Source organism: Poecilia reticulata, chromosome 10, assembly GCF_904066995.2.
Source record: "Poecilia reticulata chromosome 10, P_reticulata-male-v2, whole genome shotgun sequence".
NCBI lineage: Eukaryota > Metazoa > Chordata > Actinopteri > Cyprinodontiformes > Poeciliidae > Poecilia > Poecilia reticulata.
In genome coordinates, this window is record NC_088839.1 from 22633873 (window position 1) to 22652306 (window position 18434).

Consider the following 18434-nt stretch of genomic DNA (forward strand, 5'->3'; position numbering starts at 1 on the left):
AATCCTTATCTATTATTCATAAAGTAATTGGATACATTCCTCACAACATGGAGTTTACTATAGAGCATAGTGTAGTGCAATATTCATGAAGACCTCAGGCAAGGATAAAAAATGCAAGACTGTATGAAAAAAGCTGTCTACTGTGAAGGTTTAAGGCCAATATCTCTGCTGTGGCCCTGAAGGACAAAATCAACAGGCGATCTGAAGGGGCCACCTCATGATCAACATTAATCGATATGTAAGAAAAAGACAGTTATTTAATGGGTATATACAGTTAAAACTTATAATGCATTAAATAAATTTATCAGCATTTAATTAGACTAAACTAACTGTTTAAGTTGGTTTGTTATTAGGTCTGATACGGCTAGAGACTTTTCTCTGAAGGTGTATTTTTTTTAAGAAATGGGGAAGCCCAGATGATGATGTCATGGGTTTGCAAGGTTCTGATTTAGTTAAATGGAGGCAATCCCATGGATGTATCTTAAAACGGCTCATCAAACACTCATATGTGCCCTCTTGGGAAAACCAAAAGTAATCAGGCAATTGACAGTCTCCATTAGACTGATTCATTTTTGGTTTCGTCAAAAGCACACAATCTATATCTTCTCTTGTCAATTCACCTAGAGACAAAGGCCTGCATTTTTGAGACATGCCCTTTGGTCTGATGAAAGTCAAATAGATGTTTGCTCATAAAAACCAACATAACATTCAGAGGGAAAACAAGAAAGCGAGAGAACACCGTGTCAACTGTGAAGCACTGAGGTGGAGGCATCATTTTGTGTGGGTATTTTGCTGCAGGAGGGACAGTGTACAACATAAAATAAATGGAAACATGAGCAAAAAAAATAAATATGTGCAAATACTGATGCAACATCTCAATGTATTATCCAGGACATTTAGGCCTAAATGGGTCTCTCAAATGGAAGGATCCCTGAAATGTTTTCCCCAAATTATACGATGTGAAAAGCAATTTAACCGAATATTAAAGGCAGTTTTTTGTACATATTTTAGTTTTAAGATGAAGAAAAAATAGATCTATAAATTATTATTATTATTCTGACAAATAGAAAAAATGTTGGTTATTGTAATGGAGCTAATTTTGTGACAAATTAAAGCAACCAGGGTATATTCATTTTCATAAGGTGTATATGGCTTCAATAGGAAAACTGCTTAATTCCCTGTAGACATGTATCAACAAACAGCATTGTCACATCAACAAGGTCTTGGACAGCTTGAAAATGACTTTGTGTACTTTCAGCGTTGCACCCATCTGCACTGCCAAAGGAGGCTAATTTTCTAAAAAGAATGAATTCATTTTCCTGCTGAAAACTGACTCTAGAGATCAGTTGCTCACTTTGAAGCCTATTAAATAAGGACACAAAGTAAATTGCTACTTCAGCTTGTTTCAGTAGCAATGACAGTGATGATGACAGTACAAGGTCTGGGACAGAATGAACGAAAAATGAAAAAATCTATATGAGAAACCTGCCTGCGCTGAAACTCTCTCCAGGTTTGTCCCAGAAGTGCTGGCTTTTTTTTTTTAAAAGAAAGAATTAAAAACGGTAAACCTGTGCTGTCAAACTAATTGTGTTTTCAATTTAAACCACCACAAATAACACTACTGCTGAGCTGTTTATTTTACAAGGAACATTGTGAAAAGAATTAGTTTGTATTTTGACCTTTGTCCTTGCCAGATCTTGCCTTCTAATTAGTCAAATTGTGATTATTTTGTCCCAGGGGACACATATGACCTGTGTGGACAACGTCAGTGTAACAGTGTCCAGGTCAGGTCAGAGTTAGGACACAGCTCAGTCTAACAGGAGGCCAGTAATAAATGTTCTGCACACCATGCTGACTGGAATCAGCACTCAAGCTTCTCTGGAGCTTTTAAAAAACAAGAAGCCTGTGAGGTGAGTAAAAGCCATCAGCTCATCTCAGGTTTTACACTGTCGTTCATGTTAGACTGTTCAGAGTTTTTCTCCACCTTATTCACTGTTGACAATGTGAAAGGAGCCTTTGTTTTTAGCTTGTGCAGGTATATATAGCTCCAGTCAGAAGCTTAATAGACTCATCATCGGCACCAATACATCATTAATTATGGGCTATTAATAACTCACATCTTTATTACATTTTAACAAGAAATACCAGGTGCACAAGTTTGAATTTACAGTGGATTTTCTCAAATCCACAAACAGTTTAAAGAAACAAACAGTGTAAAAAACTGAAATCCCCCCCATTGATATTCAAATGAAAGTCCCTTAGAAATTTGAAGACAATTATTTCTAACAACAAAGTTGTGGAATAATTTACCTGGATGATATTTGACCTCTTTTATTAACTATAATAACATACTTGTAATACATTTATTTATTTTTTTAATTGTAGTTCAGAAACTATCAACAGGACTGGGGTAATAAACGTTCTAGAAGTTGAATGCAAGTCTGCTTCATCAATTCTAATACCCATATAATGTTCATCTGGGACATGTTTAAACATTCAACATCATTAAAGTTTCACTCATTTGTGACAAATAGTAAGAATGGATGTTCTGGGCGAAAGAGTGAACACAATTCACAATGACTCAAAGAACACTGACTAATAACTAAACATCTGCTACAGAACGGAGACATTTAGGCTTGACTTACGTAAATGCACAGCTTCTACATGAATGAACCAAATGCCTTCTGGAAAAAAGTTTTTTGGTTAACCAGGACAAGGATTGAACTATTTGGTCATGGTGATAAAGAAATAGGTTTGGAGTCTATATGACACTTTCAAACCTAAGAGCACTTTACCAATTGTCAATCACTGCAGCGTCTCAAACCTGGCCCTCGAGGACCCTGGCCCTGCATATTTTAGATGTGTGTTTGCTCCAGGACACCTGGTTCAAATGATAGCATTAGGTCCTGCATGCCATCAAGTGCTGCAGAAGTCTGTTAATCATCAATTTATTCAGGTCAGGTGTGTGGCAGAAGGGAAACACCTTAAACATGCAGGGCAGTGGTCCCTGAAGACCAGGATTGAGAAACACTGTCGTAATGGTATGCGCCACTGCTGTTGGTATTTGGTAGGTTGCAACAACTTAAAGTGCAATACTGGGAAAAAAAAAGGATTAGCTCCAAATTCTTTAGCTTCTCCTCAAATAGGAAGAAACTCGGAGATACAGTTGAATGATTCAAAACGACAATGATCTCAAACAAACATCAGAACTGGTTTTGGTTTGGGCGAATAAGACTAACATCAAGCCTCTGGAATGGCCTTCGTTAGTCCACTTTGCACAATGCACCAATTCGATATTCTTTCATCTGAGGCGACCCTTCAGGTTTTATGAGTACAATTTTTAAATTAATGAATCTTCCAACAGGATACTGAAGCCGAGAAAGTCATATCTATGTTCACAATGAAATTAATGGCCCAGATTTATGATAAGATGGACTGCATGTTGTGTGTATGAAAAATTCTGACTGGTTTTGTATTTAAGGGAATGTATATCCTACATAAACTGCAGAATTTAGGACAACTTGCTATTAAAGTTGTTTTTGTAGCTCTTAAGTATTCTTTACAAAGATTTTGAATGTGTGTGTAAAACAAAAAAAACTACTTTTTATCCTAACACAAGGAGGCATAAAAAGACATGGGATATGATCAAAATAATAACAAGTCAAAACTAATATTATGCTGCTCCAAGATGCCGTTTGGCAAGACGTAGCACTGACAAAAATATGGCAGAACATTTCACATCTTTCAAGACGAGTGGATAAGCCAAAAGAGTTGAGGTTGCATTCAGAAGGACATTTAACAGAAAAATTGTTTCCAGTGAAATTTCCAACTCAGAGGGTTGCTCCTAAAAAAAACATGTGGTCTTTAGTTGTGCCTGAGCCCATTTGTTCTGTCAAGCAGCGAAAATGGTTTAGTATTTGGTGTTTTCGAGTTCAGTACCTTCAGATACAGTTTCACAGTGTTGAAAACTCTTTAACTTTAAACACACTGCTCTCACTCAGCTCACTGGATCGTATTTCATTGTTTCAGGATTATTTACAACATGGTTGAACACATGCAGGTGTGTTCTGTCTGATTTCCAACAGAGGAGGACATAATACCTGAAGATTTATGAGAACAACGTTTTTCAGGTTTAGTTTCTTAAAAAAAAAAACTTTAAGATTAAACATTGTATTATCTCATTTAAATTATTCATTCTGTTGTCACTTTGACTTTCCCACAAGTACAAAAACTTTCATTCTGCTTAATGAAATTAGAATAAAACCAGCATTTAAATAAGTCAGTCACCCTCAGTGGCCCCATCAATTGGCATTACCAGAATGTGACATGGCAGCTGAGCTTCAGAGCCAGAGGCGAAGAGATGACAAGTCCAAGCTTAAATTCAGTCTAATCAAGTTTACTGAGGTGCTTTTGTGCTGCAGCACATCTCTTTTCTTTCTTCGCATCAGTTTTAATTCCTAGGTCTATTCTACCCACAATAAAAGCACCAAACATGAAGTTCCCTCTGCAAGTCAGAAAACAAGACGTCAAAGATTTTAGCACAGATAAGTTTAGTTGTCAAAATATTTCAGCAATTCTGAGAATGTCTATTATAATTCACTTAGCAGTGTCGCGGCCTTCTAGCTTCCAATACTCCAACTAAGGCCGTGTGTGTTAACAGGTGGGTTTTAGATTGAACGCACTTCCTCTTCATTTGTTTGCAAAAATAGATTGTTTATTTCTTATAAAATTAGTAACAAAATATCAAAAAATGTCCTACATCTTAATCGAAAACGAAAGTGAACTTAACATGGCGTTTCAAGTAAAAAGGTGCAAAATAAAAAGTCAAATTGAAAGTGAAATGCAAGTGAAATGAAATGGTCAAAAAATCATTTACCAACCCTCCCGTCCACACCAGACATTTGCAAAACAATGCCTCCACCAAGCACCCGGTGTGTTTTTAATTACCTAAATTAATGGGAGGGGCTAACCAATTACCAACATAATCAATTCTAATTTACAAATTAATCACAGACTTAATTCTAACTTTCCAAAAATAAAAAACAAAATTAATAGAACTTACAAGTTGCAAACATTACAAATGGCCACCACAAGCAGTGTAACAATTTTTGCAACATGTCAAACTGAACGAAATCAACCTGAACAGACAGGAAAAAAGCAAAGATTTTATTTTATGTTTGTTAAATGTGCAAAGAATGCTCACATAAAGGAGAAGGTTGAAAAAATAAGAAAATATTATGTGGATAAAGAAAATATGACACTATATAAAGTAGGTGCACCAGCATCCGATCAGCAACAAGCAAACAAAACAAAGACAATGGCAATTATTTTCACCTTATTAGAAGGTAATATTTTTTCTCTTTGCCATTTTGAATTTTTTTAATGCCATATTTAATATTTAAACTGGTATGCAATAAAAATCCTCTCCATGTGAGCCAACCATCATGTTAAGACAAAGTTCAGTATACATGACTAAGATACTTTTCATTGCTCTTGATTATTGCCAGTTTCTACATTTTGAAGAAAATCCTCCTTTTACTGAAACTTTATGGAAGAAACCAGAACTATGGTCATGTTTTCTGTGCCATGCATGACTGCGAGTTTATGGGATTCCTGTGTGGCCCTTGTTGCATAAGTTTTATCAGCAAAATGCATGCAACATTCTCTGTCTGCTGCAGCGTGTTCTGCAATGTGTTCTAACCATATGGACTTGTCTGCTGGATTTATATGTTGTAATTTGATGTTAGAGCATGAGCAGAATGCCTCCGTCTGGAAGCTGAACTGTGTCAAAAGATGGAATACATCTTTTATGGCATTCTGTGATGATCAGACATCAAGCAAACCCCCACAGACAGGAGGCAAGAACAAAAATTGGGACAGCTGGAAATATGTCAGGAGAAAGGAAAAGACCTTGTACCACTAAACTGTGTAACTTTAAACTGCTGCCAAATGAAGGCTGTAAAAGGGAAATGGACATCACATTTTTTCTTTTACTGAATAAGCATGCCATTAACTCCTTTAAAAATTCTACTGCTTTTAGTTGATAAATTGCACATTTTAAGAACATGAATTGCTGTGCAGATAGTACTAATAGAACCCTAAATCAAAGAACAAATCTGTTATTTTTGACCAAAAACAATGATACTTGCAGAATTGTGCTTTGCAAATGCATTCATAACACTTGAACTTTTTTCCCCTACATTTTCTCTCATTACAACTAAAACTTGCAGTGATTTTTTGGGGGATTTTATTACATAGACCAACACAAAGTAGTTTATAATTGTGAAGTTAATGGAAAAGCATACATAGTTAAATTTTTTTAAATGGATAATATTGGTAATAAGTTGGTAGGACCTCCTTCCCATCTCCATCTTTACATTGTAGAATCACCTGGCAGTTTGTCACATTTAGATTTAAAAATATTTCTCCACCTTTTGTTTACAAATTAGCCCATGCTTAGTCATATTGCAGGGGGAATATGTCTGAATATGAATCAACTCTTGCCATTTATTCCAAATTGTATTTAGGTATGGACGTTGACTGGACCATTCTAACAACACATGAACATTTTCTAATGTAAAACATTTCTTTTAGAGAGGTCTCTGTGGATCAGAGTTGGGGACATTGTCTTTTATGTCTTATTTCAAACTGAAAACAGGACTTTGCTTTGCTTTCTAAATTTGTAACTATTTGTTTTGAATGTGTTAGCGAGCATTTATTGAGTTTATCCCAAACACATAGTGCACACACTCCGAGAACGTGTAGCTTGTATCAGCTTATTTCCACATCACCACCTCTTCCAATAAACATCTGTTGAGGGCCTCTAACTTGAAAAGACAGGCGCTGTAAATTCACCCTGGAAAAGTTTTGAAGAAACTTCAACTCATGCACTTGCACTCACCCACACATTTTACTGTTTTCACTCACATTCACCAAACCCCTGGAGATAACTTAAAACAGAAAGCTGTTGATCCAGGTGCTGTCTAATTGTTTTTGTCCGCTGGGAGTGTCAGGAAAACAGTGATAGATGTTCCCGGATAACCTTATCACCCCCTTAAACCCACCACAGAGATGGATGGTTCCGTCTGAAAAAGTGGGAATGGATACATAAATTCTGCTGAAGTCAAAGGAAGCCGATTCCTCTGCTCCACTGAACAGTAATGCCTGAACTGTAATGTGACATGAAAATTTTATTTAATACATGTAAACACACCTTCGAAACAATACATCTGAGTTTATGAGCTTGGCTGAGGGTTAAACCTCACACAGTTGGTGTGACAAAACATGTTTTTTTTTTTTGCTGTTATCTCTCTGAGTAATTAATGCAAATATATAGAATGTTTCCATTTATTATTTTTGCATCAATTTGTGTGTCTGCGTCAATGTGTCTCTGCACCTGTGTGCTCCAAATTAAGTTAGGAATCCACAGGGTAATGACACATTCTTCCACAGAGTCTGCATCACCATCTGTTGCTGTGAGAAGTAACCAAGTCGCTGTCTGTGCACATACACCACCCCACAGGCGAACTCCAACTGAGCATTGTTCTGCTTGGCATGGAACCTATCTGATCGCTGCAACAACTCCCACCTAATTCTACATTAATTCCTACTTAGCCACATTAAACTTCTTTGAATATTCCATAAATCAACCATTTATTTACAAGTCTGACCAATATGAAGCCACTCAGCTGTTGCAAGAGGAACTGAATGGGAAAGAGGAAGCTTTACAGGGGTGCTGGGGGAACAACTACCACTCTGTTTGCAATCAAGCGTAGACAAGACGTCACCACCCTGGGAGCTGCATGCATGCGCTGTGACTGTTTCGGAGTGGGGAGCCAAGTTCTGGACACATGTCAGTGGCGTCATTATTGCAGCATGAATCACTTGTAACCCACCTATAGATCTTTAAGAGAATGGTCCTTGAGCTACTTTTTTCCCTTTCCCTGACAGCCAACAGAAGTGCCTTATTTATAGCAAGATTAACTAATACAAGGTGAAGTAACATTTTTTTTTCTTTTTTTGGTACGTAATTCCCAGCTTGAAATTTCCCATTTTTTCCAGTAAACATCAGATACTTGACAGTGGAAAAGCCGCAGTCATTTAAATCTTCTCCACACAGCAAAGTTGAAGGATTGCAGTAAATGAGAAGTTATAAAATATATTAGATGTTGTACATTTTTCCTAGAGTTTTAGGACGAAATAAAAGCTGAAGAACGTGCATCTTTTGTCATGCAGAGGATCCTGATTACTGAAATTAAACATTAACAACAGCTACTATAAATTAAAAACAAACGAATAAGCCTATTGAAAATATTACTGTTCATCCTAATAGACAACCTCAACTGCTTAGATCTCCTTGAACATGTGTGGCTTTTTCCTGAGTCTCATAGTTTATGCAAAACTACAAAACAAGACAATTTGTGCCTTGAAGAACGTTGAGACGAACATTCAGCTACTTGGTCACAATAACAAGGTGAGACTTGAAATCCTAAGACTCGTGTACCAACTGTCAAACATGGTGGTGGTAGCATCATGCTTACGGGTGTGTTCTCTTTGAGTTCTACTGATAGCTTGCACAAAATAGAGAAAATGACGATTGAAGAACTACTGTACCTCCATTTTTTCCTCTGAAACTGATGACTTTATAGTTGGACTTTGGACACATTTGGATGTTTTTAACATGACAACCGCAGCTCACATCAAAACTGCTTCTGGAACAGCTAAATCAGGTCAAATTAATCTTTCAGAACGGTCTATAGCCAGAAGAAAGAAGAAAATAAACCATTAAAACCCCCAAATAGATATAACACGCTTGGATCTTATTAGTATATTTGACTATGGCTGAAAATCCAATGTTATTATATGTTTGATAGCAAATGCAACTAAGTGGTAAACTGCAGATGAGGTGGGAATAACACTGTAAAATAGGAACTTGTCAGTGATGCAGTGTTAAAGGCAGAGGTGTTATGTGTTTTAATTTCAAGATGCACTATTGTGCCTCTCGGATCACTGTGTGGGCTTGCTGCTCCGTGCAGTTATCTCAAGAGACACATTTTCATGCTAACAACAACAGCCGCTGCTTTCTTGTGTCTGACTAATTAAAAGGATGATATGCAACATTTACGATGGCTAAACTATATCTAGCTCGGCGGGGAGGTGGGTGGGGGTTGTAGCTGTCACTTGTTCTGTAATACTAAAGCAACACATTGCTGGAAACATAGGTTTGCTTTGTGCACAAGACACAACTACCATTCAAAATTAAGGCTTGACTTTTGGTTGTAATTTATCATTTGACTAATATGCCAAAGTATTGTTTGTTCTTGTTTTTATCGGCCAGGAAATACTGGTCAACTGAGTGCTACAACAGCCAATGCAGGGGGTGTAAAAGTATTATTTGTGCTTTTATTTTCTCCTGCATACGTTATTGTAATTAATTTTTTATTTGCCACAATAAAACTTCTCTGGATCCCTTGAATCATGTCCAAATGCAGCTGATATGCTTTTGTTGAGGCCCTTTAAGTGCTCCCATGTTACACCTTTACTGATTTCTCTGCACCATCTCTCTGTTCAGTGCATAATTTAGTTTAATTTGCTGGTTTGGAGTTTAAAGCCCTGCCCTGTTTTCTTATTCATTTCTGAACAAGCTGCATGTTACCATAAGGTCCCTGCAATTATCTGATCAGAGTGTTTTAATCTGTGCTGAAATTAATCCTCCTGCTATGTTCGTTTCTGAGGTACAGCAATAATGTTCCTGGGTCAGTTTGACCCGTGGAGTGTTTAATCATGCAATAGTGTCAGAAATTAAAAAAAAATCTTCCAAAACATTTTTGTATCTGATTATTAACTTCAATGCTAACCATTTCAATCAATATTTGTGCAATGATGTTTTTTTTATTTCTCACAAATAAAGGATCAATGATGACAATTTACTTATTTACTCATTTGGATGTAAAAAATTGAATTTAAATTTTTTATGTCCTCTGAAAAAACCTACACACAAACACACACACAAAACAATAATTATCCTTAAAATTAATCTTTTGTAATTTCTTTTATATTACATTTCACATTTTTTTAAAGGGATGATCTTTATAATTGAACTTGAGACACGTATTATGTTCTGGGCCAAATTGACCCGCTAATTAAAATCAAGACAAACGAGTCATATTTATGTTTCCCCCAACTTCTACTGAGTGTCACTCAGTGTGGGTGGAGTTTGCCCATGGGATCAGAAAACGTTCCCATCAAAAGTTGCATGGACACCTGCTTTCTCGCAGTTTCCTAGTGAAGTAAAGATTAGTGAGAAAGTGGACTTGTGCGCATGCACATATGCATGTATGTGTATGGTGTGGTGTGTGTGTGTGTGTGTGTGTGTGTGCGTGCGTGTGTGTGTGTGTGTGTGTGTGTGTGTGGTGAAATATGTCTCATAGGTGCAAGGAAACAAATAGAATTGGACATTTTTTGACCCTGTTTTACCCTTCAACTTGACTGCCGGGTCAAATTGACCCGAACAGTATCTAGGTATAGTATAGTATAGACGCAGGAGGGGCTGCAAATGTGTAAAATGAATACATTTTTAATTTATATGTAGATTGTACCTATTAAGACAAATAGAAAAAGTTTCATGCAGATTAAGCACTTCCAACTATTTAAAAAAAATTTATATAAACTTATTTTTAACTTATGCTGCGGGTCAATTTGACCCGCAGCATAACAGGAGGGTTAATTCTAAAAGCTTAAGTTGACAGAATGTCTGTTGCTGTTAGCTCTCTGGAACTTTTTACCATTTCATCTACTGTCTAGGAATTCAATAGATCAAGATGCAATATAAGACTCGTCTTTTAAGGTGGGTGTTTTATTGATTTTATCTGTGCTTTTCTGTTAATTTTATTTTAACTTGAAGAATATTCATATGCCTCAAACATGTTCATATTTGATAAAACAACCATGATAAAACAACAAACATCTAATCCATTCCACTGACGCTCTGGCTGTATGGTATGGTGCTATATGGTATGTAGGCGGGGAAAAAAAAAAAGAAAACTTCTTATAACTTTCAACACTTTCCTTTGTTTACCACGCTTCCATAAGTGTCATATTTGTGGAGCATACTAGGAATAGTTCCTGTCAACAAGTTCTCTCACCTGAGCTGTGAATCGCTGCTGCTCCTCCAGAGTTACCATGGTCTTCTTGACTGATTCTCTGATTGATGCTCTCCTGTCAGTTTTGTTCACTAACGTACTCTTACAGGTGGGCTCCATGCACTGATCAGGTGACTTCTGACAGCAATCACTTGCTGTTGATTTGATTTAGACGTTATAGAGTCAATGAGGCTGAACTGACTCAATGTGATAGGTTACAGCACATTTGGGTGATATTTGACTTGCAAAATGTCTTAAGAATCGTACCTTTGCCATTTATTTCATGAGATGCACAACTTTGTGTTGGCATTGCATTATAGTTTGTAGCTGTAATGCATTAAAGTTCAAGAGATATGGATTGTATTCCATGGTACTGTATGTGATTCAACTGCTAAGCAATTTGTGACCAACCATCTGTTGGTAGGTAGCATTATCCATTTTCTACAAAAACAGATTGCCCTTAACTTTTTTATGCACAATTAGCCATCTTGAAATTTAATACGCTGGGTGTTGTATCAGTCAGAGTCAGAGAAGTTAATGGATAGTGAGATTAAAGATAAATGGTAAAAATAAATAAATAAATAAATAAATAAATAAATAAATAAATAAATAAATAAATAAATAAATAGTAAGGATAAATGTACTGTTAAATCAGTCAGCATACTTCTGCATTGAAATAGCCAATTAATAAAACACATCGGAAGAGTTTCTTTCTTCAGTGATTTTTATCTCTGATGCACTATTTTTACATCTCACAGTGATAGACTTTTATTAAACACGTTTCATCTGGTTTGTGTTTGTCTTTTCTTTTCTAAATACTGATGGTTTCCAGGTGGATCTACAGCTTGAGCCATATGGTGCATCAGGTCATCCTAACATTGTCCTGATTCATGAAGAAAAAGTGCATCTTCTACAAAAATGTGACTCTTTCATTTAGGGAGAAGACAATATTTGGAAAACAATTTCAAGTGACTGATTTTTAGAATCTGTCAAACCTTCCAGAGGAATCAACGTATGAAAACACCGGGAGATGTACTGGTTCCTGCTCTGGTGGTTGAACACTTAAAAATATATAAAATTACTAATCCTCTCTCCTTATTGCTGTGGCTAAAAGAGATAGATGATCAATGTGAGTTTGCCTAAAGCAAGATCTGAGAATCGTCTATCTCCCTCATTTATAGAGCACCTTGCTTTTCTAATTGAGAAATTATTAGGAGAGGAAGAAGACATGCTGGCATATGGATAACAAAATGTTTATTTTAAAACCATCAGACTTCCTGCTCAATAAATATCCTGCAAAAAAAGCTTAAATTGGAGGTTATTCAGACCACGTCTGTTCTGCAGTTCTCTGCAACACAAATCCAGTGGGAAGATGCCAAAGTCTTTTAACGGGTTGAAGGCAAATGAAAACTTCCTCTTTAGTTTTCCCTATATGTGCATTTTCAATGTTTTGCACATTTTAATGTTTTAAATTACAGATGCACAGTGCAAATATGGGCTTTTCTGAGAGATCCCCCAGTGGGATTGAGTTGCTGTTTTAAGATTCAAAGAGCAGTTTCAGAATGTATCTCCCCTTGTTTAAGCACTTCAAGTCCCAACAGAGATGTTAATATATTGTTTCCGATATTCTTTCAGAGGGCTTGTTAAAGTGAAAATTACAACTACTGAGGCGTAAAAAGATTGTACAGTTACAGTCCTCCCAATTTGATTCCTCAGCAAAAAGTAAAACAAAAACTTAAAACGATGAAGTTTTAAGTTTTTTTGGGTACGATTGGGCATAACGTACCCAAAGTTGTTCAATGGAAAAGAACAGCAGAGCAGCAATGCAGGATGTGGGAATAACGATACAACTGACAGGCCGAAATGGCTCTTCTGCCGTCTTTAGTCTGTCTTTGGATAAAGCTGGATCATCCTTTAGGGCCTCTGGGTTGATCTGCAGGCAACATGCACATGCATACAGCAAAGCACACACTCTGAGCCTGGGTGATCCAACATGGAGACCAGCTGTTATCTGCTCCTCAGCAGCTTTGTTTACATTTACAAACTCCACTGGCCATCAACTTTTAGAGATGCAATAAAAGAATACGCCGAAAACCATTGTGTGAAACAACAAAAAATATGTAGCCTATGTAATGTAATAATGGAAGCTCCATCATTTAGTTTGTGTCTAAAAGATTTTCTTGCTTCTCCAATAGATTTGTCCCCTTCTCAACAGAGACCTGCAGAGAACAATGCTCATTTATGTATACGGTGCCGTGCAAAAGTCTTTGCTCAGTTAACCCGCTCCCCCCTTTTTTTTTGTTATTTTACAACCAAAACTTTTCATTAATTTTATTAGATTTTTTTATTATAGTCCTTTAAAATAAAATGAATAAAAGTACAAGTCTGGAAGAGATTGTGTGGTATTAACCTCAATCAGTCTGAAAACCCCAAAAAATCATTGCCAGTTTTCACACTTGGTAGCAGTTGTGCCCTGAAGGACATCACAAGCAGCTTTTAGAGCTAGAGTTGGTTTGGATGATTTTCCCCCTTTAATAAATACAAAAAAAAAAAAAAGTCAACTGTTTATTCAGTTTATTTTTGTTTGATATGAAAATGTGTTTGATTATCTGAAAGTGTAACAAAAAAGCAAAAGCACAAGACCTGAAAGGGAGCAAAAAACTACTTTCCAGCACTTTACAATCTAACCTTAGCTTTTGAACAAACATTTGTAATTGTATTCTCATCTCAGACATGTTTTGAAACCCTAAGAGGCTTGCCTTTTCATTATCATTGCCATTCCTTCTTTTATCTCCGTCATCAACTCAAGGTCCACCATAAGTCATTCAGTTCGCTTACGTAAAATGATTTTTTGCTAAGAAAAATTGCAAAAGAAATAATAAAAAAATGGTTGGTACATTGTAAGCATAAGGATATACATACTGTCAAAAGCCTTATTCTACGACATAATTTTTTGTGCACATTTGTTTTCCTTTGCTATTTGACCCCAAGCCCCCAATGTTGCACTTTGTGCTGACAGAGGTCTTACAGGGCACCCAGAAAACTAAACAGATGATTAATGACAACGCAAGATAAAGCAGAACTATCAGCACAGACTTTGTCAAAAGTTGCTTTGGGAATTCCTTGACAAAAAGCACACTTTTTAAGCTTTTTTGAACTTTTTTTTTAAACTTTGATTTAAAAAATGCCTCTCAATAGGAAAAGGGAAAAAAAATACTTAAATGTAGATGACAACTTATAAGGCATTGGAAAATTATCCACGTCCTTTAAGAATTTCAGGTATACCCAGTAAAAGCACATGTGGAAGGTTGGAATTCTTTAAAGCGGATCTGCAGAATTCAGGAATTTTAAGATAAGCTACTTTTTGGATCAAAAAAGAAAATCGCCGTTAAGCAATCATTGTGTGACCAGACTGCCTAATGCCTCTCCTGCACAAACAACCCCCCCGCCACCCCTGCACCCTCCGTCTCTCTGCCCCCTCCCTCTCGGCTGCTCCCTGCGCTCGGCTTCTCTTCAGCAGCGGACTCAAGGACTTCAGCGACCACGTAGACGCGCAACAGAAGGCTCTCCAATACCAGCGGACTGTTCAGCGCACAGGACAACTTTCTCTCGCAGCATCACGCATGGCTGTACCTTTACGCAAAACCGCGACAGAGAGAGCGGCTGGGAAGGAACTGGTGGGACTCTGAGATATAAAACGATTTTTACAAAATCAAGCGACTAACTACATTAGACTGGCCGAGGAGGGGGAAAAAAAAGATATTTGCGCAAACAAGGATACCCAAATGCGCATAAGGAATATTCCGCTGTAGATTTAAGCTCTGAGGCATAACCTGAAATTCCGACAGAGATGGATCAGTGGGGAGTTTATCTGTCTATGCTCCTAACTTTTGGTAAGTATTAACTTATCTTTTTAGACCTGATTTGTAACCCGCTCCATTCGGGTGTAATGAAAAATATTTGGCAACATGTGCTTAAAATTGTATTGATGCAAATTTATAGCTGCGGCGTTGAAATGCGTCGCTAAAACGAGGAATCCGTGATAATGACCCGATGGCACAGCGCAATATGGGAAACCACGCAAAAATAGTTTACTTGCAAGTGCATATGCTGAAGAGTGGGCAAGTCCGCCTTGGGTGCTTGTGTGCAGGGATGGTTCGACTGTGTGTTGTTGAATTGAATTAGTTGCTCGAAGAAATATTTGTCCTAATAGTATAAAGAATGCATTTGTCATTCTTTATACTTAAACTAAATATTAAGTGCACAGAGGTACATTTTATGGTGTAATTGCTTAATTATTTAGCAAATCCTTCACAAGCGACCACTGGCATCAGTACATCAGCCATCTGTGAAATATTGCTCTCTAACTGAATGAAGCTAGAATATGGATTTTTGTGGTAACAGCACACAGAGTTGGGTGGAGAGAAACATGCGGCTGGTTCATATTTTCATCTGTTTTGTTTGGAAATATAAAGTTTTAGCCGCCTGGCCACTGAGATGGCTTCTTTTCTCTTTTTACCTGCAGCTCCAGCTTTCCTTCTTAACAAAGGCTGGAAAATGCATTAATGTATTTCTAATCTTTGTCATTAATTATTAATGCTTTTTGTTTGTGGAAGTCATTCATTAAATAAATGAAAGGATATTCCAAGAAATGCTGAGTGGAAGGATTTACTACTTGAATCAGCTGCTCTCTGTGAACGTCAAGTCAAATTAAAAACTTTTTTTGCATGCTTTAATTGTTGTCAAATAGTTGGAAAAAGATAGACCCACAAATGATATCTGGTGATGTGCTTAGACCTACTGTGCCTTAAAAACGTATTCTCACCTGTCAAGTTTTTCAGAGAACCACTTTCACTAGACGTGTCTTTATTTAAGATTATTAAATGGAATCTGCCTTTGTGTTTACACCCTTTACTCAGATACCTTTTAATAAATGCCAGTGCAACTAATGGCCTTCAGAAGTTTTTAAAAAGAGTCCACCTACGTATAATTTCTTTTATGTCCTGTGAATGCTTCGAAGCTTTGTTTGGGCATATCGAACAAACAGATGAAGACAGAGAAAACAGAGTTTCAAAGGAATTTCCCAAACTTTCATGGGGATCCACCTGAACTGACCTGTGGAAGAGCTGCAGTGATCCATAGCTTATGACATCAGTTTGTCCTTTTTCCCACAGATTTAATCGTCATAGGAACATGGAAAGGTGAAATGATTGTTTAAAGAAGTCACGAGACTTTACACTTATACACTTGGCAGATTTAGATTTAAAGATATTTTCATTTAAACCTCAAGTTAGTTTATGATTGGAAATTTGACAACTATATCTGAAAAGATAACACAAAATAGCACTTTTTAAAATCACCATTTCAGTATTTAAATCCTATTTGTAATTATTTACCTGCTTTTTGCATTTTTTCATTGGTGGTTGGTGGGGCTCTTAGCCATCACCCTAATCTTAGAGTGATAGTTTCTCTATCAGATTGACCCACCCCAAAGCATAATAATTTAGATTACAACATATTTATAGGTCAGTCTAAAATACTAATTGAGAAACTGTGGAAATGCTTGAACTTTGTAGTAAAAAAGTAAAAAAAAGTAAAAAAATTCAAAGGTTACGAATAGCTTTGGAAGGCATATTTATGTATTTGTTTTTAAACATGCAGATTTTTGTTGAATCACAGTAGATACGATGATCCTGCTTATTTAGCCGTTTACTCTGATCAGTTACCACGACTAAACTTTTAATGGTCAGTTTGTATAACCTGTCTGCATTACCAAACTTGTTTTTGCCACTTTCTGCACAGTTCCTCTGCAATCTATATTTTATCTGGACAGATGAAATAAAATCACACATTACCCCCCACTCTCTTAACTACTTCAGTTTCCTGCAGGCCACAACAGAATGACCACAATTTTCCAGAACCAACTCTGAAGGTAAACATCAAGACCTCTGTTGTAAAAAGTGTCCATTAAATGCTGGTATTGAGCACTGCCTTTCAGGAGAGCACAAAGTCAAAGATTTCTCTGTGTTTGCTTGTGTCAACAACCCCCCCCCAAAATAAAATCAACAATAAAACATTTTCGGGGATTGTTGCTATCTTAAAATTAGGAATAGACAGCCTCAGGTAATATAAGAGTTTAAAAAATGTCAAGTTTTTATTTAGTATCATTATCATTTTTTAATTATAATATTGCCATTGTTAAGTGTTTTAAAGTGATGCCAGAAAAAATGCATTGATTATAGCAGGCTTTTGTCTTACAATCAAAGATCAATAAAGAAATGATATTGAATAACAGTTTAAAAACACAAATGGTATGTTATTAGTTTCACATCAGTGGGCACTGAATCAAAATATGTTTAATAAATTTTCCTTGGACTCAGTTTTTTAGTAACTGTTGTTAAACTGTGTCATATTCAGCTCATCATGAGAATTTCATAACTAATTTAGGTCGATTACAAACACATGTAGGACACCTTACATGTGTTTGTAAGGTGTCCTTACAAACACATCATTCTCTATGTTTAGAGATCATTCTCTATGTTTAGATTATACCTATTTGTATTTCAATGTAGCTATCAAATAAAATAATTTGCTGCTATGCCAGTTTTATCCATTAAGCCTGCATTCAAACTGCACTCCTCTATTATAGAGGTTAATCTCTTAATTGGCTGCAGAAAGGAGTGAAAATAATCTGGAATTGTGCTTTATTTCCATCCATCAGCCCCTATTTGCTTTGTTAAGGTTGTTCTCATCCTGGTGTGGTTGGAGCTGAAAGCGTTAGCGCTGATGATGCTCAGACCAGGTTTGTGGGTCCTCCAGAAGACATTAAAGGGTTAATCTGTCCGTTTAAATAAGCTGTAGTGTCAAACTGCATCAAAGCTGCATCCAATGTTGTACGGAATAATAGCAAATAATCTGAGATAACTAGTGGACTGCCCAGTCTTTGATCTTATCCGCATGATAAATTTACACTGGGACTCACTTTGACAGATTCACACTGAAGCTAATAATTGTTTGAAATCGAGTTCAACTGTTCAGAGTACCTCATTTTTTATGGTTGATGAAGCATTTTTGTGCAACGTTAACTTAATAGAACTTTCACCAGAGTCAGATTATGTTTCACATCACAATGCAAGACCTATTCATAGCACAAAGCTGATTGCATTAATACTCTACAATAATCTAAACTAAAAGCAAAGTGAATATATTTAAATGGCACAAAAACCAGGGAATATCTTCTAGGAGTTGCCAACAGTGTTTATATTCATCATTAGTCCTTTTGCTGTTAAGTTT

General features: G+C 36.5%; 1 protein-coding gene across 1 annotated transcript in view; it reads left to right on the plus strand.

Annotated features, from left to right (window-relative positions):
* Positions 1 to 14639: 14639 nt before the first annotated feature.
* gfra4b (GDNF family receptor alpha 4b) overlaps positions 14640 to 18434 on the plus strand; it is a 48977-nt gene continuing 45182 nt past the window's right edge. The window contains exon 1 of the mRNA XM_008420564.3: positions 14640 to 15034. Within this exon, the coding sequence (XP_008418786.1) occupies positions 14992 to 15034 (43 nt within the window). The 5' untranslated portion in view covers positions 14640 to 14991. The remainder of the gene's footprint in view (positions 15035 to 18434) is intronic.